Genomic DNA, 26,439 nt, shown 5'->3' with positions numbered 1-26,439 from the left:
AATGTACGCCTCGTACACGCGCGGCTTCGCTTCGTACGCCTAGTACACACGCGGCTCCGCTCCGTACACCTCGTACACATGCGGCTCCGCTCCGTACGCCTCGTACACACGCAGCTCTGCTCCGTACGCCTCGTACACATGCGGCTCCGCTCCGTACGCCTCGCACACACGCGGCTCCGCTCCGTACGCCTCGTACACACACGGCTCTGCTCCGTACACCTCGTACACATGCGGCTCCGCTCCATACGCCTCGTACACGCGCGGCTCCGTAGGCCTCGTACACGCGCGGCTCTGCACGCCTCCTACACGCGCGGCTCCGCTCCGATAGCCTCGTAGACGCGCGGCTCCGTTTCGTACGCCTCGTACACGAGCGGCTCCGCACGCCTCGTACACGTGCGGCTCCGCACCGTACGCCTCGTACATACGCGCGGCTCCGCTCCGTACGCCTCGTACACACGCGGCTCCAAAATGTACGCCTCGTACACGCGCGGCTTCGCTCCGTACGCCTAGTACACACGCGGCTCCGCTCCGTACACCTCGTACACACGCGGCTCCGCTCCGTACACCTCGTAAACATGCCGCTCCGCTCCGTACGCCTCGTACACACGCAGCTCTGCTCCGTACGCCTCGTACACATGCGGCTCTGCTCCGTACGCCTCGCACACACGCGGCTCCGCTCCGTACGCCTCGTACACACGCGGCTCTGCTCCGTACACCTCGTACACATGCGGCTCCGCTCCGTACGCCTCGTACACGCGCGGCTCCGATCGATGCGCCTCGTACACGCGCGGCTCCGTAGGCCTCGTACACGCGCGGCTCTGCACGCCTCCTACACGCGCGGCTCCGCTCCGAAAGCCTCGTAAACACACGCGGCTCCGCTCCGTACACCTCGTACATGCGCGGCTCCGCTCCGTACGCCTCGTACACGAGCGGCTCCGCACGCCTCGTACACGTGCGGCTCCCCACTGTACGCCTCGTACACACACGCGGCTCCGCTCCGTACACCTCGTACACACGTGGCTCCGCTCCGTACACCTCGTACACACGTGGCTCCGCTCCGTACACCTCGTACACACGCGGCTCCGCTCCGTACACCTCGTACACACGCGGCTCCGCTCCGTACACCTCGTACACGCGCGGCTCCGCTCCGTACACCTCGTACACGCGCGGCTCTGCTCCGTACACCTCGTACACGCGCGGCTCCGCTCCGTACGCCTCGTACACGTGCGGCTAAGCACCATACGCCTCGTACACACACCCGGCTCCGCTCCGTACGCCTCACATACACGCGGCTCTGCTCCGTATGCCTCGTACACACGCGGCTCCGCTCCTTACGCCTCGTACACACGCGGCTCCGCTCCGTACGCCTCATACATACGCGGCTCCGCTCCGTGCGCCTCGTACACACACGCGGCTCCGCTCCGAACGCCTCGTACATGCGCGGCTCCGCTCCGTACGCCTCGTACACGAGCGGCTCCACACGCCTCGTACACGTGCAGCTCCGCACCATACGCCTCATACACACACGCGGCTCCGCTCCGTACACCTCGTACACACGCGGCTCCGCTCCATACGCCTCATACACACACGCGGCTCCGCTCCGTACACCTCGTACACACGCGGCTCCGCTCCGTACACCTCGTACACATGTGGCTCCGCTCCGTACACCTCGTACACACGCGGCTCCGCACCGTACGCCTCGTACACACGCGCGGCTCCGCTCCGTACGCCTCGTACACACGCGGCTCCACAATGTACGCCTCGTACACGCGCGGCTTCGCTTCGTACGCCTAGTACACACGCGGCTCCGCTCCGTACACCTCGTACACATGCGGCTCCGCTCCGTACGCCTCGTACACACGCAGCTCTGCTCCGTACGCCTCGTACACATGCGGCTCCGCTCCGTACGCCTCGCACACACGCGGCTCCGCTCCGTACGCCTCGTACACACACGGCTCTGCTCCGTACACCTCGTACACATGCGGCTCCGCTCCATACGCCTCGTACACGCGCGGCTCCGTAGGCCTCGTACACGCGCGGCTCTGCACGCCTCCTACACGCGCGGCTCCGCTCCGATAGCCTCGTACACACACGCGGCTCCATTCCGTACACCTCGTACATGCGCGGCTCCGCTCCGTACACCTCGTACACACGCGGCTCCGCTCCGTACACCTCGTACACACGCGGCTCCGCTCCGTACACCTCGTACACACGCGGCTCCGCTCCGTACACCTCGTACACACGCGGCTCCGCTCCGTACACCTCGTACACGCGCGGCTCCGCTCCGTACACCTCGTACACGCGCGGCTCCGCTCCGTACACCTCGTACACGCGCGGCTCTGCTCCGTACACCTCGTACACGCGCGGCTCCGCTCCGTACGCCTCGTACACGTGCGGCTAAGCACCATACGCCTCGTACACACACCCGGCTCCGCTCCGTACGCCTCACACACACGCGGCTCTGCTCCGTATGCCTCGTACACACGCGGCTCCGCTCCTTACGCCTCGTACACACGCTGCTCCGCTCCGTACGCCTCGTACACACGCGGCTCCGCTCCGTACGCCTCGTACACACGCGGCTCCGCATGCCTCGCACACACGCGGCTCCGCTCCGTACGCCTCGCACACACGCGGCTCAGCTCCGTACGCCTCGTACACACGCGGCTCCGCTCCGTACACCTCGTACACACGCGGCTCCGCTCCGTACACCTCGTACACGCGCGGCTCCGCTCCGTACACCTCGTACACGCGCGGCTCTGCTCCGTACACCTCGTACACGCGCGGCTCCGCTCCGTACGCCTCGTACACGTGCGGCTAAGCACCATACGCCTCGTACACACACCCGGCTCCGCTCCGTACGCCTCACACACACGCGGCTCTGCTCCGTATGCCTCGTACACACGCGGCTCCGCTCCTTACGCCTCGTACACACGCGGCTCCGCTCCGTACGCCTCGTACATACGCGGCTCCGCTCCGTGCGCCTCGTACACACACGCGGCTCCGCTCCGAACGCCTCGTACATGCGTGGCTCCGCTCCGTACGCCTCGTACACGAGCGGCTCCGCACGCCTCGTACACGTGCAGCTCCGCACCATACGCCTCATACACACACGCGGCTCCGCTCCGTACACCTCGTACACACGCGGCTCCGCTCCGTACACCTCGTACACGCGCGGCTTCGCTCCGTACGCCTAGTACACAAGCGGCTCCGCTCCGTACACCTCGTACACACGCGGCTCCGCTCCGTACACCTCGTAAACACGCTGCTCCGCTCCGTACGCCTCGTACACACGCGGCTCTGCTCCGTACGCCTCGTACACATGCGGCTCTGCTCCGTACGCCTCGCACACACGCGGCTCCGCTCCGTACGCCTCGTACACACGCGGCTCTGCTCCGTACACCTCGTACACATGCGGCTCCGCTCCGTACGCCTCGTACACGCGCGGCTCCGATCGATGCGCCTCGTACACGCGCGGCTCCGTAGGCCTCGTACATGCGCGGCTCTGCACGCCTCCTACACGCGCGGCTCCGCTCCGAAAGCCTCGTACACACACGCGGCTCCGCTCCGTACACCTCGTACATGCGCGGCTCCGCTCCGTACGCCTCGTACACGAGCGGCTCCGCACACCTCGTACACGTGCGGCTCCGCACTGTACACCTCGTACACACTCGGCTCCGCTCCGTACACCTCGTACACACGCGGCTCCGCTCCGTACACCTCGTACACACGCGGCTCCGCTCCGTACACCTCGTACACGCGCGGCTCCGCTCCGTACACCTCGTACACGCGCGGCTCCGCTCCGTACACCTCGTACACGCGCGGCTCCGCTCCGTACACCTCGTACACGCGCGGCTCTGCTCCGTACACGCGCGGCTCCGCTCCGTACGCCTCGTACACGCGCGGCTCCGCAAGCCTCGTACACGTGCGGCTAAGCACCATACGCCTCGTACACACACCCGGCTCCGCTCCGTACGCCTCACACACACGCGGCTCTGCTCCGTATGCCTCGTACACACGCGGCTCCGCTCCTTATGCCTCGTACACACGCGGCTCCGCTCCGTACGCCTCGTACACACGCGGCTCCGCTCCGTACGCCTTGTACACACGCGGCTCCGCATGCCTCGCACACACTCGGCTCCGCTCCGTACGCCTCGCACACACGCGGCTCCGCTTCGTACGCCTCGTACATACGCGGCTCCGCTCCGTGCGCCTCGTACACACACGCGGCTCCGCTCCGAAAGCCTCGTACATGCGCGGCTCCGCTCCGTACGCCTCGTACACGAGCGGCTCCGCACGCCTCGTACACGTGCAGCTCCGCACCATACGCCTCATACACACACGCGGCTCAGCTCCGTACACCTCGTACACACGCGGCTCCGCTCCGTACACCTCGTACACATGTGGCTCCGCTCCGTACACCTCGTACACACGCGGCTCCGCTCCGTACACCTCGTACACGAGCGGCTCTGCTCCGTACACCTCGTACACGTGCGGCTAAGCACCATACGCCTCGTACACACACGCGGCTCCGCTCCGTACACCTCGTACACATGCGGCTCCGCTCCGTACGCCTCGTACACACGCGGCTCCACTCCTTACGCCTCGTACACACGCGGCTCCGCTCCGTACGCCTCGTACACACGCGGCTCCGCTCCGTACGGCTTGTACACATGCGGCTCCGCTCCGTACGCCTCGTACACACGCGGCTCCGCTCCGTGCGCCTCGTACACACGGCTCCACAATGTACGCCTCGTACACACGCGGCTTCGCTCCGTACGCCTCGTACACACGCGGCTCTGCTCCGTACACCTCGTACACACGCGGCTCCGCTCCGTACACCTCGTACACACGCGGCTCCGCTCCATACACCTCGCAAACATGCGGCTCCGCTCCGTACGCCTCGTACACACGCGGCTCGGCTAGGTACACCTCGTACACATGCGGCTCCGCTCCGTACGCCTCGTACACGCGCGGCTCCGATCGATACACCTCGTACACGCGCGGCTCCGTACGCCTCGTACACGCACGGCTCCGCACGCCTCCTACACGCGCGGCTCCACTCCGAACGCCTCGAACACACACGCGGTTCCGCTCCGAACGCATCGTACATGCGCGGCTCCGCTCCGTACGCCTCGCACACGAGCGGCTCCGCACGCCTCGTACACGTGCGGCTCCGCACCGTACGCCTCATACACACACGCGGCTCCGCTCCGTACACCTCGTACACATGCGGCTCCGCTCCGTACACCTCGTACACACGCGGCTTCGCTCCGTACACCTCGTACACGCGTGGCTCTGCTCCGTACACCTCGTACACGCGCGGCTCCGCTCCGCACGCCTCGTACACGTGCAGCTAAGCACCATACGCCTCGTACACACACGCGGCTCCGCTCCGTACGCCTCACACACACGCGGCTCTGCTCCGTACGCCTCGTACACACGCGGCTCCGCTCCGTACGCCTCGTACACACGCGGCTCCGCTCCTTACGCCTCGTACACACGCGGTTCCGCTCCTTACGCCTCGTACACACGCGGCTCCGCTCCGTACGCCTCGTACACACGCGGCTCGCTCCGTACGGCTCGTACACACGCGGCTCCGCTCCGTACGCCTCGTACACACGCGGCTAAGCACCATACGCCTCGTACACACACGCGGCTCCGCTCCGTACGCCTCACACACACGCGGCTCTGCTCCGTACGCCTCGTACACACGCGGCTCCGCTCCATACGCCTCGTACACACACGGCTCCGCTCCGTACGCCTTGTACACACGCGGCTCCGCTCCGTACGCCTCGTACACACGCAGCTCCGCACGCCTCGCACACACGCGGCTCCACTCCGTACGCCTCGCACACACGCGGCTCCGCTCCGTACACCTCGTACATACGCGGCTCCGCTCCGTGCGCCTCGTACACACACGCGGCTCCGCTTCGAACGCCTCGTACATGCGCGGCTCCGCTCCGTACGCCTCGTACACGAGAGGCTCCACACGCCTCGTACTCGTGCGGCTCCGCACCATACGCCTCATACACACACGCGGCTCCGCTCCATACACCTCGTACACACGCGGCTCCGCTCCGTACACCTCGTACACATGCGGCTCCGCTCCATACACCTCGTCCACACGCGGCTCCACTCCGTACACCTCGTACATGCGCGGCTCTGCTCTGTACGCCTCGTACACGTGTAGCTAAGCACCATACGCCTCGCACACACGCGGCTCCACTCCGTACGCCTCGCACACACGCGGCTCGGCTCCGTACGCCTCGTACATACGCGGCTCGGCTCCGTACGCCTCGTACATACGCGGCTCCGCTCCGTGCGCCTCGTACACACACGCGGCTCCGCTCCGAACGCCTCGTATATGCGCGGCTCCGCTCCGTACGCCTCGTACACGAGAGGCTCCACACGCCTCGTACACGTGCGGCTCCGCACCATACGCCTCATACACACACGCGGCTCCGCTCCATACACCTCGTACACACGCGGCTCCGCTCCTTACACCTCGTACACATGCGGCTCCGCTCCATACACCTCGTACACACGCGGCTCCACTCCGTACACCTCGTACACGCGCGGCTCTGCTCTGTACACCTCGTACACGCGCGGCTCCGCACGCCTCGTACACGTGCAGCTAAGCACCATACGCCTCGTACACACACGCGGTTCCGCTCCGCACACCCGCGGCTCCGCTCCGTACGCCTCGTACACACGCGGCTCCGCTCCTTACGCCTCGTACACACGCGGCTCTGCTCCGTATGCCTCGTACACACGCGGCTCCGCTCCGTACGCCTCGTACACACGCGGCTCCGCTCCGTGCGCGTCGTACAAGCGGCTCCGCTCCGTACACGCGCGGTTCAGCTCCGTACGCCTTGTACACACGCGGCTCCGCTCCGTACGCCTCGTACACACGTGGCTTCGCTCCGTACGCCTCGTACACACGCGGCTCCGCTCCGTACACCTCGTACACACGCGGCTCCGCTCCGTACACCTCGTACACACGCGGCTCCGCTCCGTACACCTCGTAAACATGCGGCTCCGCTCCGTACACCTCGTACACATGCGGCTCCGCTCCATACGCCTCGTACACGCGCGGCTCCGATCGATACGCCTCGTACACGTGCGGCTCCGTATGCCTCCTACACGCGCGGCTCCGCTCCGAACGCCTCGTACACACACGCGGCTCCGCTCCGAACGCCTCGTACATGCGCGGCTCCGCTCCGTACGCCTCGCACACGAGCGGCTCCGCACGCCTCGTACACGTGCGGCTCCGAACGCCTCATACACACACGCGGCTCCGCTCCGTACACCTCGTACACACGCGGCTCCGCTCCGTACACCTCGTACACACGCGGCTCCGCTCCGTACACCTCGTACACACGCGGCTTCGCTCCGTACACCTCGTACACGCGCGGCTCTGCTCCGCACGCCTCGTACACGTGCGGCTAAGCACCATACGCCTCGTACACACACGCGGCTCCGCTCCGTACACATCGTACACACGCGGCTCCGCTCCGTACGCCTCGTACACACGCGGCTCCGCTCCGTACGCCTCGTACACACGAGGCTCCGCTCCGAACGCCTCGTACACACGCGGCTCCGCACGCCTCGCACACACGCGGCTCCGCTCCGTACGCCTCACACACACGCGGCTCCGCTCCGTATGCCTTGTACATACGCGGCTCCGCTCCGTGCGCCTCGTACACACGCGGCTCCGCTTCGTGCGCCTCGTACACGCGGCTCGGCTCCGTACACACGCGGTTCTGCTCTGTACGCCTCGCACACACGCGGCTCCGCTCCGTACGCCTCGCACACATGAGGCTCCGCTCCGTACGCCTCGTACACGCGCGGCTCCGCTCCGTACGCCTCGTACACACGCGGCTCCGCTCCGTACGCCTCGTACACGCTCGGCTCCGCTCCGTACGCCTCGTACACGCGCGGCTCCGCTCCGTACGCCTCGTACACACACGGCTCCGCTCCGTACGCCTCGTACACACACGGCTCTGCTCCGTACACCACGTACACACGCGGCTCCGCTCCGTACACCTCGTACACACACGGCTCTGCTCCGTACACCTCGTACACACACGGCTCCGCTCCGTACACCTCGTACACACACGGCTCCGCTCCGTACACCTCGTACACACGCGGCTCCGCTCCGTACACCTCGTACACGCGCGGCTCCGCTCCGTACGCCTCGTACACACACGGCTCCGCTCCGTACGCCTCGTACACACACGGCTCTGCTCCGTACACCACGTACACACGCGGCTCCGCTCCGTACACCTCGTACACACACGGCTCTGCTCCGTACACCTCGTACACACACGGCTCCACTCCGTACACCTCGTACACACACGGCTCTGCTCCGTACACCTCGTACACACGCGGCTCTGCTCCGTACACCTCGTACACGCGCGGCTCCGCTCCGTACACCTCGTACACGCGCGGCTCTGCTACATCCACACTGTAAACCCCTCCTGACCCCACACATAACCTTCCCCTCATCCAGCACCATGACAACCAGCACAGCAGAGTCCTGCATCCACTGAGGCCCCTGATCATGTGACCCCTGACTCCTCCCCTCCTGTGACCTCATCACAGGTCCTGTGCGCACAGAGCAGCCATATGTGTGGTGGCGGCTCTGCAGGTGGAGGTAATAATACTTGTATTTCTATTCCGCAGCACTGTACAATAAGCGGTGTCACATACAGACCATAAATACAATATAAAGTAACGCACAGCTCAGCAGTTACAGGAGGTTCCTGCTCACAAGCTACAACCTATAATGGAAATAGGGGGAGACAATAGGCAGAACGTGCTGTTGTGTACGGTCCGGCCATCAGTATAATATATAGGGGTTATGATATAAAGCCGCATGATCCGGTCATCAGCCGGTATCTGTCTAAGTGCAGTTACCAAGTGCTATTGGGAGCATGGAGGATGTGGAGACAGATGAATGGGAGGGAACAGATTCTGAGCAGAATTTAGAACGAGGAAACAGAAGAGTTGAAGTGAGGTGATAGGCCTGTCTAAAGAGACGCTTAAAAATGTGGGGGCAAGGTATTAATCGAATTGTCTGGGGCAGTGCATTCCAGAAAACTGGCGCAGCACAAGAGAAGTCTTAAAGACGGAGGTGGGAGTTCCGGATTATGGAAGATGTTCGTCATAGATCAGTTGGAGAACAGAGTGCACGGGTAAGGTGAGAGATAGAGATGAGGGGAGAAGATGTAGAGTGGTGCAGAACTGTGGAGAACTTTGTGGGTAAGGCTATGTGCACACGATGAGGATTTGGTGCTTTTTTTTCCGTGCGGAAATGCAGCAGAAACGCATTGCACTTCTTATCCCATGACTTCCTATGACATTTTGCAAGTTCTGTGCACATGTTCAGGATATTTTCTGCATGGATTTTAGGTGCGGAAAATAACGCAGCATGTCCATTCTGTCATGCGGATTTGCCTATACAATGCATTTGAAAAACGCATGGCAAATCCGCAAGTAAAAACGCTTCAAAAACGCGTGTAAAATCCGCATGGGTTTTTACTGCCAAGGACATGCAGAAATGCTCCGGAAAATTTCTACTTCATTTCTGCATCGTGGGCACATAGCCTAAGAGAGAGATATTTATATTGTATTCTGTAGCGGATGGGCAACTAGTGCAATGACTGGCACAAGGGGGAGGCATCGGTGAAGAGACTAGACAGAAATATGACCCTGGCTGCCGCATTCAGGATGGATTGGAAAGTTTGTTAACGCGAAAACAGATCAGCGGAGAGTTGCAGTAGTCAAGATGAGCATAAATAAGAGCGACAGTAAGAGTTTTTGCAGTTTCAAAGGTGAGAAATTGTTGGATTCTGGAGATATTTTTAAGATACAAGTAACATGAGCGAATGAGTGATTGGATATAGAGAATAAAGGAAAGTCCTGTGTCAAGACATAACCCCCAGGCTGCTTAGGAGTTAAGGTTGAACCACCCACAGAAATTGAAATATCGGGTATAGCTAGGGTAGTCGAGGGAGGAAACACGAGAAGTTCAGTTTTAGAGAAATTCAGCTTCAGATCGAAGGAGAGCATGATGTTAGAGACACTAGGCGGACAATTCCTGGTATTTTTTGTTAAGAAAACAGTGTTGTAAAGGGTCACGAAAAGAGTTATCTGAGAGATAGCAGATCAGACAAGATTGTACCAAGCATTGCAAGAGTTAACAGATGGAGGGAATATTAGAGACAGGTCTGTAGTTAGCAGTGTAGTTTTGGTCAAGGGATTTTTTTTTAGTAAAGGGGTTATTATGGCATGTTTGACTGAAGAGGGAAAGATACCGGAAAAAAGAGGTAAAGTTAAATATTAACTTTTTTAACTGCTAGAGTTAAATATTTTAGTTAGGTGGGCAGTGACTGCTGGGGAGATGGACTGAAGGAGATGTGAGGGAATAGGATCATTGGTGCAGGTTGTAGGGTGAGAAGAAGCAAGGAGCCTGTTAACTTTTTCTGTGACAGTTTGAAAAGTGGAAAGTGACCTTGAGGTACGGGAGAGAAAGGGATTCAAGTTCTGGGGAGATTGGGCAAAAATGCCATGATGGATATAGTTGATTTGATACTAGGAATAAGTGGCCAGATCGTCAGTGTTGAGGTTGGTGACATTGGCCTTTCCTTAGGGAAGGATTGGAGAGTTTTGAATAGTTTTGTTTTGGATTGTCTGCTAGTGACATGATGAGGGTGGTGAAGTAGGCTTGTTTGGACGATGGGGAGCAGAGTTAAAAGTTTTGAGCAAAGTGGATGATGTCTTCTGCTGAAAGTGATTTTCTCCACTGATGCTCAGCACACTTTGAGCAACGCTGGGGAAAACGTGTTTGCTGCATGTGCCAGGATTGCCGCCATCTGTGGCGGGTTGTTCTTCATGTAGCAGGTGCTGCTTCATCCAGGGCACTTTCCAATGTCTTATTATAATGTAGCTTGGGAAATCTGCAGCTTCTTCAGGGTAACCTTTGGTCTGTGTGCTGCCTCTCTGATGCCCTCCTTGCCTGGGCTGAGAGTTTTGGTGGGCGGCCCTCTCTTGGCAGGTTTGTTGTGGTACCATGTTCTTTCCATTTGATGGTGATTTGGGAAATCATCTGAGATTGATATATTTTTTATAACCCAACCCTGACTTGTACTTCTCAACAACTTTGTCCCTGACTTGTTTGGAGATTTCCTTGGTCTTCATGGTGTTGTGTGGTTAGTGGCCCCTCTTGCTTAATGGTGTTGTAGCCTCGTTGGCCTTTCAGAAAAGGTGTGTATATACTGACAGACCAAGTGACACTTGTGACATGTGACTTATGAAGGTAATTGCTTGAACCAGAAATTTTTATGGACTTCATCGCTAAATGGGTGAATACATATGTACATGCCAATTTTTATTTATTTGATCCCATAAATTTAATTTATGCCTATATTTTTCTCACTTCACTAACTTAGACTATTTAGTGCTGATGCATCACACACAAATTGGATTACAAAAATATTTAAACACAGGTTGTAATATAACAAAATAGGTTAAAAGCTTTCACTAGTCACTGTATACGCAGTAGGAAGAGAGTTATATTTACTAGTGGAAGGAGGGCCAGGGTTAGGGGAGAGGTTGCCAGCGACTAGAAGGAGAAAAAAGAGAGAGAGCAGGTGGTTCAGTGATTTGTGTGTATGTTTTATGCACTGTATGGCAATGTTGGATTTTTTTAGTGTTTGAGAAATGTGAGTAGGGCCTGAGAGCTGTACTGTGGGACAGGGAAAGGGAGAGGGACTGATGTTGAGGGATTGCATGGAATATGTAAAAGGGCAGTAGATGTGAAAGAAAGCAGCTGTATGCTATACAGTTATAGGGTATGCAGTGAGTACAACTGCTTCCAAAATTCAGGAAAAACCCCAATAACAATTTAAGGACACATAGAGGTGGGCCACAGTAACAAGTAAGACATGTTCCCATTAGAAAGGAGCGGTTATGCTTTACAGTTATAGGGTATGCAGTGAGTACAACGGCTGCCAAAATTTAGGAAAAACCCCAATAACAATTTAAAGACACATAGAGGCGGGCCTTTGTAACGACATGTTCCCATTGGAAAGGAGCAGTTCAGCTCTCCAGTTATAGGGTATGCAGTGAGTACAATGGTTGCCAAAAATTTGGAGGCACTCCAGTGCCCCTTGCAAGAGACATAGAGGTCGGAGGGCCTCCTGGAAAAAATGTTCCCATTATTAGGAAGTGGGTCTCCCATACTGTTTACTTATGCAGTTAATGAAATGGCTGCTGAAAATTTGGAGGCACTCCAATGCCCCTTGCAAGAGACATAGATATGGTAATATGGTAGATATGCTGGTGGAGGATGAGGAGAAGGAGGAGGACAAGAGCAAATAGACAAAATCAGAAAGCGTATACCCATGTTTGGGTGTGAAAACAGGGGTGCATGGTAATAGAGTTAGACCTCCCAAAAAAAAAGACACTGTGTTTGAGTTTCTGTTACGCTGCTATCATTCGGTGGTGTTGAGAAGTCTGGCCCAATCCAGCCATTGTTCATTTTTATAAGAGTCAGCCTGTCAGCATTTTCAGTTGACAGGCGGATGTGCCTATCTGTTATAATTCCACCAGCGGCACTAAAAACCCGCTCTGACAAAACGGTAGTGGCAGGGCAGGCCAGGACCTCCAAGGCATAGAGAGCCAGTTCATGCCACGTGTCCAGCTTGGATGCCCAATAATTATAAGGCACAAAGTTTTCCCTCCTTGTGAGAGTACCCCGCGCATCAGGGCCTGTATGATGGGAGGATCTGAGAAAACTGTCCCAGAACTTTGACAGTGTTCCCCTGCCCCTGCTGGATTAGATTTGTGTCTCTCTCGCCTGTACTCCTTGGTTGTCCAACAAACTTTAACCTCTGCCGCCAGCGTTTTCAGATGGGAATTTTTTTAATAATTCCGCATCAAGGGCCTTCTGGTACTGACCCATTTTATTAGGCCTGTCTACCGTGGGAATAAGAGATAGAAAGTTCTCCTTTTAGCGTGGGTCTAGAAGTGTCACCAACCAGTAATGACTGTCACCCAAAATTTCGACAACGCAAGGGCCACGGGGAAAGGCAGCGTAACATAAACTCAGCCATGTGTGTCAGACTGCTAACAGGCAAGACTTCCGTGTCCTCACCAAGAGGACGACTGACCATGATCTCCTCCTCATACACCTTCTACTCCTCCCTGTCCTCAGGCCATACACGCTGAACAGACGGTATGACAGTTGTGCAGGTAGTACCATCTATAGTGCAGGAAACTAGCTCTTGTTCTTTCTCCTCCTCTTCCTCATTGACACCCAATCCATGTTGGGATGAGATGAGGCTGGGCTGTGTGACATCGCCCTGTATGGTTCCTTGCTCCATCTCATCGTGCTTCGCCTGCAATGCATCTTCTTTAATTGTGAGCAGAGAGCGTTTCAGAAGACAGAAGTGGGATGGTGATGCTAATTATGGCGTCATCGCCGCTCACCATCTTGGTGGAGTCCTCAAAGTTTTGGAGGATGCTACAGATGTCTGACATCCATGTCCACTCCTGCAATCTTGTGTGGAGTCTGACCTGAATATCAATGGCCGTGTTGATACTGCTAGTCAAAAACTTAGCTCTTCTACTCACAAATCCTTCCCAACCTCTGCAATGTAGAGTTCTAACGCGTGGGGACATCGTACACCAGTGGGTGATCTGGAAGCTGCAAACGCTGCTGAAGCACGGCAAGGGTGGCGGAAGCTGTGGCTGACTTTCTAAAATGGGCACACTCGCTGCGTACTTAGACAAGCAGATCTGGTTAGGTTTTCAGAAACCGCTGAACCACGAGATTAAGCACATAGGCCAGGCATGGTACGCCTCGCTTAAGAGCCGCCACCAGGTTCCGGCCATTGTCACACACGACCATGCCTGCCTGTAGGTTCAGCGGTATCAGCCACAGATGTGCCTGCTCTTTCAGAGCTGTTCACAAGTCTTCAGCATTGTGCAGTTTGTCACCTAAGCATATTAGCTTCAGCACAGCCTGTGTTGCTTGGCCGAGGCAGTGCTTCCAGCTTGTAACTGATGTAGTCATTTCAGAGATGGAGGCTGAAGATTAGGAGAAGGAGGTGCAGGAGCTGTAGAATGTGGGAGCAACCCTGATTGACCCAGGTTCCACAATCCTCGGCGTCGGGAAGATGTGTTCCGTCCCAAGGTCCAACTGGGTCCCGGATTCCACTATATTAACCCAGTGTGCCGTCAGAGATATGTACCGTCCCTGTTCACAAGCACTTGTCCATCTGTCCATGGTTAGGTGGACTTTCCCAGTAACTGCGTTGTTGAGGGCACGGCTAATGTTGTGGGACACGTGCTTGTGTAATGCGGGGATGGCACACCGGGAGAAATGGTGGCGGCTGGGGACCGAGTACCGAGGGACAGCCGCCGCCATCAGGTTGCGGAAAGCTTCCGTCTCCACAAGCCTAAAAGGCAACATTTCGAGCGCAAGCATTTGCAAAACGTGTGAATTTGGTAGTGTGACCTGTGGGGCGTTGGTTGCGTATTTGTGCTTGCGTTCCAAGGACTGGGGTAGGGACAACTGAATGCTGCGCTGGGACAAGAACGTGGAAGTGCTTGCTGATGGTGCTAGTTGAAAGTGTGCAACGACAGGTGCAGGGCGGGAGGCATCTTCGAATGCACCATGGACAGTGGATTGGCGTGCACGCACAACAGCGGAAGAAGCAGTGGTGTCACCCGCAGACACTGTTTCTGGAACCTTTGCTGCCATGTGCCTGATCATGCTGGTGGTGGTCTGGCTGCTAGTTTTGCTACCCCTGCTGATGCTGGCCTTACAGATGGTGCAAATGGCCTTTTTGGGGTTATCTGCCGAGTCTTTAAAAAACAACCAGACTTGGGAAGACCTAACAGTTGTGCTGACAACTTACGTCGTGTTGGTGTAACAGGGAACGCTTTCCCGCCTTCTGTCTGCGGCCACCACATTGCTTCTTCCTGCCTGTTGTCGTGCTACGCCTCCCTCCCTCTGTGTGCTGCTGTCCTCGCTCTGCATGTCCCCCTGCCAGGTTGGGTCTGTCTTCCACTTCAGCACCCTGGTCCTCCTCCTGACTTTCTGGCAATTGTGTCTCATCATCATCCACCTGTTGCAACAGTAATTGCACTTTTCCACCGTTGCCTTCGTGTGACCGTGGCTGCTCAAATATTTTGGCATCGCTACATGCGTTCTCTTGCCCCGCTTGAAGCTGACCGGGCGAGTGGCCCGAATCTATAAATGGAAAGTGAACAGCTCTTTTTAGTTTCCAAGTGTGGTATCAGTTGTCTCCGGGCATTCGGCATGGTGGGAGGAAGGAGGATCAGGGTGAGGAATATGCGGTCCAGACTCACGGCTACTAAGACTTGACCGTGTGGAAGACAGGGTGGTGGCAAAGTGACTGCAAGCATTATCTGCTATCTAACCAACAACCTTTTGACACTGCTCTGTGTTCAGTAGTGGTGTTCTGCGGTCCCCTAGTAATTGGGACAGGAAGGTCGAGCGACAAGATGTGGGTGTTTGTTGTGGCGCAATTTCATCTTGCCAAAGGCTTCGGCCTCTACATGCACCATCACGTCCACCTCCCCGTCCCTTGTCTCGCGCCTTGCCCATTTTAAATGGAGGACAATATTTTCCACGTTCACTACAAATGGCTGGATTTGAACCGCAGTTATATGTGATACATCTGATGGACAACCATGATTTTAAATAGCGGGCCTGTAGTTTACTATTACTATTCTTCACAGCGACCTCGTGTGAATAGCTTCACTGACACACTGCAACACAATGTAAATGGAGGCCAGAAATAGCTGATTTTGAACTTCAGTTATATGTGATACATCTGATGGACAACCACGATTTTAAATAGCGGGCCTGCAACAAAATGTAAATGGAGGCCAGAAATGGCTGATTTTGGACCGCAGTTACATGTGATACGTATGACGGACAACCACGATTTTAAATAGCGGTCCTGTAGTTTACTAATACTATTCTTGACAGCAACCTCGTGTGAATAGCTTCACTGACACACTACAATAAAATGTAAATGGAGGCCAGAAATAGCTGATTTTGATCCTCAGTTATATGTGATACATCTGATGGACAACCACGATTTTAAATAGCGGGCCTGTAGGTTACTATTCTTCACAGCGACCACGTGTGAATAGCTTCACTGACACACTGCAACAAACTATAAATGGAGGCCAATATTTTCCATGTTCACTACAAATTTCTGGATTTTTATCACTGTAATATGGAAAAGATCTGGCTGTATTCTACAGTGCTAACAAGCAAATGGAGCAGAAAAATTGTGTACTCTGGATTGCTTTTTAAGCAAATAATCAGGATTAAGATAAAAATAAAAATTAGCCCAGGCCCCTAATATCTGGGGCTATGTCTACAAATATCTGTAATAGCAGGATCAGTCAAAACGTGCAATGGACCCTCTTGTGCTGTATGCACTGCAGTCTGCCACAAACCCTGCCTTCCTGCCTAACTCCTGCTATCACCACTGAATATATGCAGCTGGATTAGTCCTCAGAAGGACTGTTAGCTCAGATGGATATCTAGATATGCTGTGGAATACTTTTACTAACTATAAACAAGCAAATCTCTCCCTGACTCAGCAGCAGCTCTCTCTACTCTGCCTGTTTCCAAGTTAGACTGTGATGAGCATAGGGGCATCAGGTCTTAAATAGACTCGATGATGCTATGCGACCAGCCAATCACTGTAATGCCACAACCAAAATGGCTACGGCATTACAGTGCGTGGCAAGCAATCCCTGCATGTTCATTGGCTCTCTAAAGAGCCCAAATCATCCAGGGTGGGGACCCGAGCTCCCACCCGAGCAACCCGGAAATACTCGCCGCGCTTGTCGAGCACTGTGATGCTCAGGCGAGTACCGAGTAGTGGCGAGCACGTTCGCTCATCACTAGTGTCTACATATCTGGACAGATTGGCCGTCAAATCAGCTTGTCCCGGTGGATTAGTAGTGTTTTTAGGGATATGATACAATGTTGCCAACCTTGGGGTTTTGTTTAATGCAATTTCAAATTCCTTTTTAATAAGTATACCATCCCTTCATGCTATATTTACTAACAGTTCTAGTTCTTGAATACACTTCTTTGTGGGGTCTTGATTTAGTTTAGAATATGTTTGAGTATCAGTCAGTAAGTGCATGGATTCTACATGATAAAAATGAATGATACATAACCCCGTCGTCAGGTGGTCGAATGATAATACTTTGTTTTTCTTGTAGTTGTATAATTGCCTTACGTTCATTATATGTAAATTTGAATGAATCAATTTAGATTTCTTACAATTCAGCTGTCAAATCCCCCCTCACTATCATTTAAAAAAATTTAAATGCAGTGGAATATTCATTGATGGGGTTAAATTTAGAGCTATCAGATGGCGTAATATGAATAAATTCAGCATTATTTACGTTACACATGTATGCAAAATTTGGGTTTATGAAATTTTTTTCAAATCCAATGACTGATTCTTATGTTTTTTATGCCCTGATTTCACAGCTTTCAGACTTATTTTGGATGAATCAATAAAGAGTCTCCACTCACTCACATTGTACTCAATGTTAAATTTTTCCATCAGCCCGGGGACATCATTGCGATACACTAGAGCACGGTCTTGAGAAAAGTATGGAAGAAATTGCTTTTCTCTGCTTCTGTACCATGAAAAACAGGTACTAGGAGGTAGCATGTTTGCTTTTGACAGCAGCAAGTGGTTAAACTGTCAGGAAAGGCGGCCATGACATCTTTGCGGCATACATGTATGTTCTGGTGCCCAAAAGAGTTAATTAAAAAAAAAGTTTATTATATGTTAAAAAGGAACAAAATGTGTCTTATGCTTTCTGCATGGTGTTTTTCAAGAATTGTCGGTGCCAATTTTCTTTTGAAACATTTTAACATCTGCTTTTTTTATGACATTTTTCCTGTAACATAGGGAAGCATAAGGCCCCATAGAAGACTGGAGACTTTGGTATCAAATAATTCCTGTCCACTGTAGTTTTGCAAACAGAAATAGTTTTATAAATGCCTCAAACTTCTGAGGGTGAATCAGACGTAAGATCTAATGTGATAAAACATTACAGTCTGGGGAAGAAAGGAAACATTCACACAGGCGGCTGCTGGTGATGTAGTCTGTGAAGGATTCTGGCCAAATATGTTTATAGAGCCATAGTAGAAGATGAAGATATCGTTCTCATCATGAAGCAGTTATTTCTCTTGTCATATGTAATGAATATCTCCTGCAGTATTGCTAATGCCGATTCCAGTGTCGGTAAATGAGATGAGAATTAACGTTATGGAAGTCTATGAGTCTATGAGAAACGTATTCAGCTGCAGTCTCCGAGGAAGAAACTGCTTGTTGTCTGTGACCTAAAATATACAGGTTTTATTAGTAGATGTAAAGAAAAAAACTGAATATTTTAAAATAATAAAAATAGTAATACATTAATAAACCCCCACTAGTCCAATGCCACTACTGCTTTGGTCCCCCTCCAGTCTTTGTATTCTCTGGTCAGTCCCAATGAACAAGTGATCCCTACAGCCAATTAGTAGCCAGAGCAGTGATTGGAAGAATAGAGGACGTCTTAATCAGTAATTCAACTTGTGCTCCAATCCATGCGAGGCAAAGAGAGAATACATATTTGTTTCCTCTTTTCATATTATTACATGAGATTCTTCTTGATTTTACATCGGCTCATCGTTTTCCCATTCAGGTCCCTACAATATTGGATCCTCTCAGTGAAGATCTTCTACATGAGAGAATTTTCCTGATTGACCCATCAAATATGGATATGGACAGGGACAAGATAGCGGAGAGGATATTACAGTTCACCCTAGAGATCCTCTTCCGGCTTACTGGAGAGGTGAGATATTCTGATGACGTCACATTACATTATTCTTATCTATGGGAATAACAGATGGACAGAACTAGAGAGGTGAGGACTTTGGAAATGTCTGTAGTGAGATTTATTAATGTTTCTCTCCATAACCAGGATTACACAGTAGTGAAGAAGACCGCTAGTGAGCGCTGTCAGGACCCTGTGTCTGAGGGATGGAGAAGACCCCTGAGCCCAATCACAGGACCTCCACCTCACCCCCTGATACATGATGACATCAATGACCAGACGATTCTAGAACTCATCTACAATATGATTGGGCTGCTGACTGGAGAGGTGACACTGCTGGGAATGCTGGGACTTTATACAGTAACACTATGATGGAATTGGGGGGATGATGGTATCATTGTATGTGTCAGGTTCCTATAAGGTGTCAGGATGTTGCCGTCTATTTCTCCATGGAGGAGTGGGAGTATTTAGAAGGACACAAAGATCTGTACAAGGACAACATGATGGAGGTTCCCCAGCCCCTCACATCACCAGGTAATAGACAGAACTAAATACACACGACCTATAATTATCTGTATGTAAAGAATGAATTCAGTCCTTGTATGTGTTTCCTCCAGTTCTATCCAGTAAGAGGGCAACACCAGAGAGATGTCCCCGTCCTCTTATCCCACAGGACTGTAAACAAGAAGATCCCAATGTTCCTCAGGATCATCAGGTAGATGGAGAGAAGGTGTCATGAGATCTCCCCTATGATGTGTAGATGGCTGTGAAGGTCTTGTGTTCAGTCTTGTTTTATCTACCAGTATTATATGTTTTATACTTGTGTGATGAGAACGGTGGAGCTGGCTGGATTAGAGCTAATCATAGATGTGACTTCTCCATCTGTCTGTGACTATTACAATATTTGTTTCAGGCTGAAGATCTGACCTATATTTATACTACCGAGACATATGTGAAGGGTGATGAGTGGTGTAAAGAGGAGATTCCTACATATAACTGCCCAGGTGAGTAGTAACTACTAAATTCAGAGAAGTCACAGATTCTTCTCAGTCACCAGTAGCTGCTTTATCGGTGTTGTTGTCCGACATATAATCATGTGATTGTGATTACTATTTTTCCACTAAACCACAACATTTCCTCCACACAAAACTATGCAAATTAGCTTACAATCTGGAAGATTCACCTATCCGCAGTGATTAGAAGATGCAACCCTTGACTGCCCAGATCTGTAAATTACAAAACCAAATGACAACATGCGTAGAATGTGCTGACAAGTTAGGAAATCACTTGAAGAAAAATATTATGATGCGTCTCTAAGAGAAAGCGGAGGGTAATGACGTTGTTACCTTCCTAAATCCTGACATCTTCTTGAATCTAGCTTCTCTTCCGTGCTGCTGAATGTGCTCATATGGTCCCTACAAGGCCAGGTCTAGTATTTCAGGCCAAACTTTGCATTTAAGATCAACAACATTAAATGTGCAGTGAGGTCCAAGTGTGAAGTTTCAACTTTTCTGGTCAGAACTAAGAGGTATTCCAATGGTCCACCATAAATGAGTGCAACTCCAATTTAGTGTTGTAGTTCTCCCCTGAACATATGTTTTTGGGGATGCAACAGGTTTCTTTTATTCTATGTCTCTATGTATGTTTATAGATAACGTAACATCTTCAATCAGTTCAATAATGTCAATTATAAGACTTCAGAAGGTGGTCAGGTTTATAAAGTAATTGGAACAAATCTGTCCTTATGCCACAATTGTTATATATGCTACATAACGCTCCTCGTTTGCTTCCTTCCCCCATATTTTGTAAAGTACAAACCATGTTCAGGGAATTAATATGGCGTAAACAGCATTCTCGAATAAAACTACAAACTCTCCAACGTAATAAAGATGAGGGTAGACTGGCTATTTCTGATCCATGGCTGTATTTTATTGCATCCCAATTACAACACCTCCATGGATGAGGATATAGAGATCACATGGGCAAGTCAGGTGCTCTTATGTTACAAAATATGAAATGGGCCTCACCTTTGTATTCTGCAGACAAGGATTTCTCCCAAGAGGAGTCCTCTTTCTCTCACATTGGCATTCATAGATAAAGTGTGGGTTAGGGGAAAGAAAGTTCTGGGTATTAGAAGATACACTAAATACACGCCGCCATGGTGTAATCCCACTGTGGGCGAATTCTCAAAGATAAAGGGCTTCCCTGATTAGGTGCAGAAAAAGATCTGGTCGATAGAAGAATTATTTACAAACTCTGTTCTTAAAAGCTTTCAACAGCTCCAAGAGGAATTTAATTTATCGCTTAATGCTTTTTACCAATACCTACAAATCTGACGTGCTCTCTCAGCTCAATCGGGTCTGATGGATCTTGGCATACAACATCATCCCCTAAGAGATATTATTGCTTCTACAGGTCATACAAATCATTTAATCTCAACCATATATGTGTCTATTGTCATCCCAACTGAATAATCACCCCCTGACAGCTCAAGCTAAATGGGACGCGGATGTAGGATGGAGATTTTAGGAACCTTTTTCAATAAAATGATCTGATTATAGATGTGTTATTGTCTATAGTCATAGAATCATAGAATGGTAGAGTTGGAGGGGACCTCCTGGGTCATCTGGTCCAACCCCCTGCTCAAAGCAGGATTCACTAAATCATCTCAGACAGATATCTGTCCAGCCTCTGTTTGAAGACATCCATTGAAGGGGAACTCACCACCTCTCGTGGCAGCCTGTTCCACTCATTGATCACCCTTACTGTCAAAAAGTTTTTTCTAATATCTAATCTGTGTCTCCTCCCATTCAGTTTTATCCCATTGCTTCTAGTCTTTCCTTGTGCAAATGAGAATAAAGATGATCCTTCTACAATGTGACAGCACTTGAGATATTTGTAGACAGCTATTAAGTCTCCTCTCAGTCTTCTCTTTTGCAAGCTAAACATTCCCAAATCCTGTAACCGTTCCTCATAGGACATGGTTTGCAGACCGGTCACCATTCTGGTCGCTCTTCTCTGAACTTGCTCCAGTTTGTCGATGTCTTTTTTAAAATGTGGTGCCCAAAACTGGACGCAGTATTCCAGATGAGGTCTGACCAAAGAGGAGTAAAGTCCGATAATGACTTCACGTGATCTAGACTGTATGCTTCTGTTAATACATCCCAGAATTGTATTTGCCTTTTTTGCTACTGCATCACACTGTTGACTCATGTTCAGTCTATGATCTATTAGTATACCTAAGTCTTTTTCACATGTACTGTTGCTTAGCTCTATTCCTCCCATTTTGTATATGCTTTTTTCATTTTTAGTTCCCAGATGTAGTACTTTGCATTTTTCCCTGTTAAAAACCATTCTGTTGGTTACAGCCCACTGCTCCAGTTTATTTAGGTCTTTTTGAATCCTCTCTCTCTCTTCTCTAGTGTTAGCTATCCCTCCTAGCTTTGTGTCATCAGCAAATTTAATCAGTTTACCCTCAATTCCTTCATCTAAATCATTGATAAAGATGTTGAACAATACAGGTCCCAGGACAGAGCCCTGTGGTACCCCACTTAAGACATTCATCCAACTGGATGTGAAGCCATTTACGACCACTCTTTGAGTCCGATCACTAAGCCAGTTATGAATCCACCTAACAGTTGCCTTGTCCATTCCATACTTGGTAATTTTTTCAATAAGGATGGTGTGAGATACTTTGTCAAATGCTTTGCTGAAGTCAAGATATACTATATCTACAGCATTTTCCTGATCCACCCAGTCAGTGATTCTGTCATAGAAGGAAATTAAGTTAGTCTGACATGACTTGTTAGTTACAAACCCATGCTGTCTCTGGTTAATCACTTCATTCTTATCCAGGTACTTACATACATGTTGTTTAATAATTTGTTCAAAGATCTTTCCTGGTATAGAAGTCAGACTCACCGGCCTATAGTTCCCTGGGTCCACCTTCTTCCCCTTTTTGAAGATAGGAACAACATTTGCTCTTCTCCAGTCTTCTGAGACTTATCCTGTTCTCCAAGAATTTTCAAAGATTATGGAGAGTGGTTCTAAAATTTCTTCTACGATCTCCTTCAGTACTCTGGGGTGTAATTCATCTGGACCTGGAGACTTGAACTCATTTATGTTAGCTAAATATTCCCTCACAATCTCTCTGTTTACAGATAACTTGGATTTTTCTATTCCTTTAATAGGACAGTGAAGATCAGTTGATGTTACATTTTCTTGTTGAGAGAAAACAGATGCAAAATAGGAATTAAAAAGTTCGGCCTTCTCAACATCCTTTCTTACCATTTCACCATTTTCATCCTGTAAAAATCCTATAGCATTTTTGACTTTTCTTTTACTTTTGACATACCCCCAAAATCCTTTTTTATTGCTTTTGACATCTCTTGCAAGCCTTAATTCATTTTCAGCTTTAGCTAACCTGATACGTGCCCTGCAGGATCTGCAGACTGCATTATAATCTTCTTTAGATATACCTCCCTCTTTCCATTTAATAAACATTTCTTTCTTTCTTTTTAGCATGTGTTTAAGTTCTGTGTTCATCCATCCTGGTTTCCTTAAATGCTTCCCAATCTTCCTACTTTTCGGGATTGTTAACGATTGGGCTTTGAGAATCTCATTTTTAAAAATTTCCCATCGTTCCTGGACATTTTTGTCCTTAAGGACATCCAGCCATTGGATCCCTCCTATTGCCAAATACAGTACATGGATGCTAAATGTGGTTTGTGCACACTACAAGGATCAGAATCAAGGGGGAGATTTGAATTTGGGAGAGGGGATTTTGCTGGATTGGTTTATGGAAACCATGCTGCTTTTCAAGAGCCTTTGAGACACTAATAAGGTAGAAACCGTTTTTCCAGTGACAGATGGTGGACCGTAGTGGGGGCTTGTTTTTTTAATGGATGAGTAGAAGTTGTTAGTATCATTTTTGCCTACATATCATATTTTGGTTGCTTTTTATTCCAATATTTGGGGGCAGAATGAACAAACAGCTGAACACCATGCTCCACTTGTTCATGCTATGAGGTCTCCTATTAGACTGTGAACTGTCATGGTCTTAGTGAATAATTCAATTTTGCTACATAATTTAATATTTCTACAGACATTTTAAGTAGAAATGTTCAAAAATATTCTCAAGGATATTTTATTAAAAAATAATAATTGTTTTTATTTCTTGGCAGATGACTGTACCAGGAGATCAGAGGGACAACTGACATCTTCAATTTTTAATTCAGATGACCTTGAGATCACACAGGATACAACTGAAGTGAATGCTATTACACCAAATATACTATCATCCCTTCACAGCAAAGATCTATCATGTGATCCATTACAGACTACTAAAAAAAATAAAAGTCACAAGACAGGCCTTAAAAAACAAATTGCTCTTAAAGCAAAGAAGCCAATTTCATGTTCAGAATATAGAAATAGTTATCCTCTCGAAACTTCTTTTGTTAAACATCAAAAAATTCACACAAAGGAGAAGAGATTTTCTTGTTCCAAATGTGGGAGATATTTTAACCAGAAATCAGATCTTGATAGGCATGAGAGAATTCATACTGGGGAGAAGCCACATTCTTGTTCAGAATGTGGGAAATGTTTTAATATGAAATCGAATCTTGTCATTCACCAGAAAACTCACACAGGGGAGAAGCCTTTTTCTTGTTCAGAATGTGGAAAATGTTTTATTCAGAAATCAATTCTTGTTAGTCACCAGAGAAGTCACACAGGGGAGAAGCCATATTCATGTACAGATTGTGGAAAATCTTTTATTCAGAAATCAGTTCTTGTTAGACACCAGAGAACTCACACAGGGGAGAAGCCATATTCATGTTTAGAATGTGGGAAATTTTTTACAGAGAAATCAAATCTTATCAAACATCAGAGAACTCACACAGGGGAGAAACAATATTCATGTACAGAATGTGGGAGATATTTTAACCGAAATTCAATTCTCGTTATTCACCAGAGAACTCACACAGGGGAGAAGCCTTTCTCTTGCTTAGAATGTGGAAAATGTTTTGTACATAAATCCGTTCTTGTTAGTCACCAGAGAAGTCACACAGGGGAGAAGCCATATTCATGTTCAGATTGTGGAAAATGTTTTATAAAGAAATCAGTTCTTGTTAGACACCAGAGAACTCACACAGGGGAGAAGCCATATTCATGTTCAGAATGTGGGAAATGTTGGGCAGATAAATCAACTCTAGTTAAACACCAGAGAATTCACACAGAGCAGAAGCAAGATTGATGTTCAGAATGTGAAAAATGTTTTAACCACAAATGGTACCTTCTTCAACATCAAAAATCCCACACAACGAGAAGCCATTTTCATACCAAGAATGTGAAAAATTATTACTGGAAAATCATACTTTGCTGACCATCAAAAATAACTCACATGGGCAAAAACTATATGTATTATTGACAAATTGTACAAAAAACATAAGACAGTTGTATAATTAAACAAGAAAGGGAAATTGCTTTAGGACGTAACATATTTTTTTGACTATAAGCTGCACATTTAGCAAGAAAAATGTTACTAACTAGTGAGTGCGTACGTACAGAGCAGAGTTGAGTATGCGTGCAGTGTCCAGCAGTGTTGTGTGTATATATGTGCGCTGCAGAGTGCGCTTTAATGTCCCTGCTGTGACGCTATATGTAAGTATAACACATGGTGCAGAGAAACACTAACAATAGATTTATTACTTCCCTATTCCACCCCAGTACATTACTGTTAGTGATATTTACTCCTCCAATCTACACCAGGGAAGATTTAATTAGTAGGAAAAATGTTTTTCCTATTTTCTATTGTCTAAACCTGGGGTGCTTCTTATGGTAAAGTGCGTCTTATAGTCCGAACAATACGGTATATTAGAATTAAAAATATCTGCAGTTATTAATATCTTTCTTCCAAAAATCAAATAAAAAGCAATATTCTATATGCACTGAGTATTTCACGTTGTTACATATTCATATATATACACTATATGGACAAATATTGCAACCCTTGCCCCCACCGCCTAACAAAATACCCCAAATATCCTCCTCCCTCTTCCTCCTAACTTCCAATCTCAGCGATCTGCCATTCATTAGTTACTTTCAGCGCACAATCTCCATGTCTGAACAAAGTCTGTAACTTCTCTACACTATAATAATAAACATGTTCATATTACACATTACTAGTTACATCTACGATCCATTCCTTCTTTGTAGGAAAATCTGATGTGATCCATTTATTAAATCCCTTTCTGTGCTAAATATAGTAGTTTTTTCTTGCCTTCGTTGGGAACTGATTCTCTTTAAAGTCTTCTGCACTTTGGATGTGTGGTGTACCCCTCTAAAGCCAGCACCGGTACACCCAGCTTCAGAGTATCAATGCAGTGAAGGAAAGAAGCTGCACACATGCGCGAGGTATGATTAGCGCTGGTGGCGCCGCTGCAGGCGTTTGGAAGCCATGTTATCATGCCCACAGGGGTGTGATAACATGCTAAGTGGGCCGACTAGTCTGGGGACACTAACGCCCCATTGGCTAGTCAA

The 26,439-nt window shown here is 50.0% G+C and overlaps 1 protein-coding gene across 1 annotated transcript; it reads left to right on the top strand.

The window, feature by feature from the left end:
• The first annotated feature begins 8,595 nt into the window (after positions 1-8,595).
• On the top strand, positions 8,596-26,160 carry LOC141271769 (uncharacterized). Its single transcript, XM_073681894.1, has 7 exons — positions 8,596-8,656; positions 18,769-18,918; positions 19,048-19,227; positions 19,311-19,434; positions 19,518-19,615; positions 19,814-19,904; positions 24,084-26,160. The coding sequence occupies exons 2-7, from the start codon at positions 18,841-18,843 to the stop codon at positions 25,151-25,153; spliced, it is 1,641 nt and encodes a 546-aa protein (XP_073537995.1). The 5' UTR covers positions 8,596-8,656; positions 18,769-18,840; the 3' UTR covers positions 25,154-26,160.
• The last annotated feature ends 279 nt before the right edge of the window (positions 26,161-26,439 follow it).

Source organism: Phyllobates terribilis, unplaced genomic scaffold (assembly GCF_046119375.1).
Source record: "Phyllobates terribilis strain yellow unplaced genomic scaffold, ASM4611937v1 Scaffold_5__5_contigs__length_657084704, whole genome shotgun sequence".
Taxonomy (NCBI): domain Eukaryota; kingdom Metazoa; phylum Chordata; class Amphibia; order Anura; family Dendrobatidae; genus Phyllobates; species Phyllobates terribilis.
This window is presented reverse-complemented; position numbering and strand designations above follow the sequence as displayed.

What these genes read in the sequence shown, in the direction of transcription:
- LOC141271769 (XM_073681894.1), top strand. Translation starts at nt 18,841, where the DNA reads ATGGATATGGACAGGGACAAGATAGCGGAGAGGATATTACAGTTCACC. An exon ending in TCTTCCGGCTTACTGGAGAG is followed by an intron (nt 18,919 to 19,047) that starts GTGAGATATTCT and finishes CTCCATAACCAG; the next exon opens with GATTACACAGTAGTGAAGAA. An exon ending in TTGGGCTGCTGACTGGAGAG is followed by an intron (nt 19,228 to 19,310) that starts GTGACACTGCTG and finishes TGTATGTGTCAG; the next exon opens with GTTCCTATAAGGTGTCAGGA.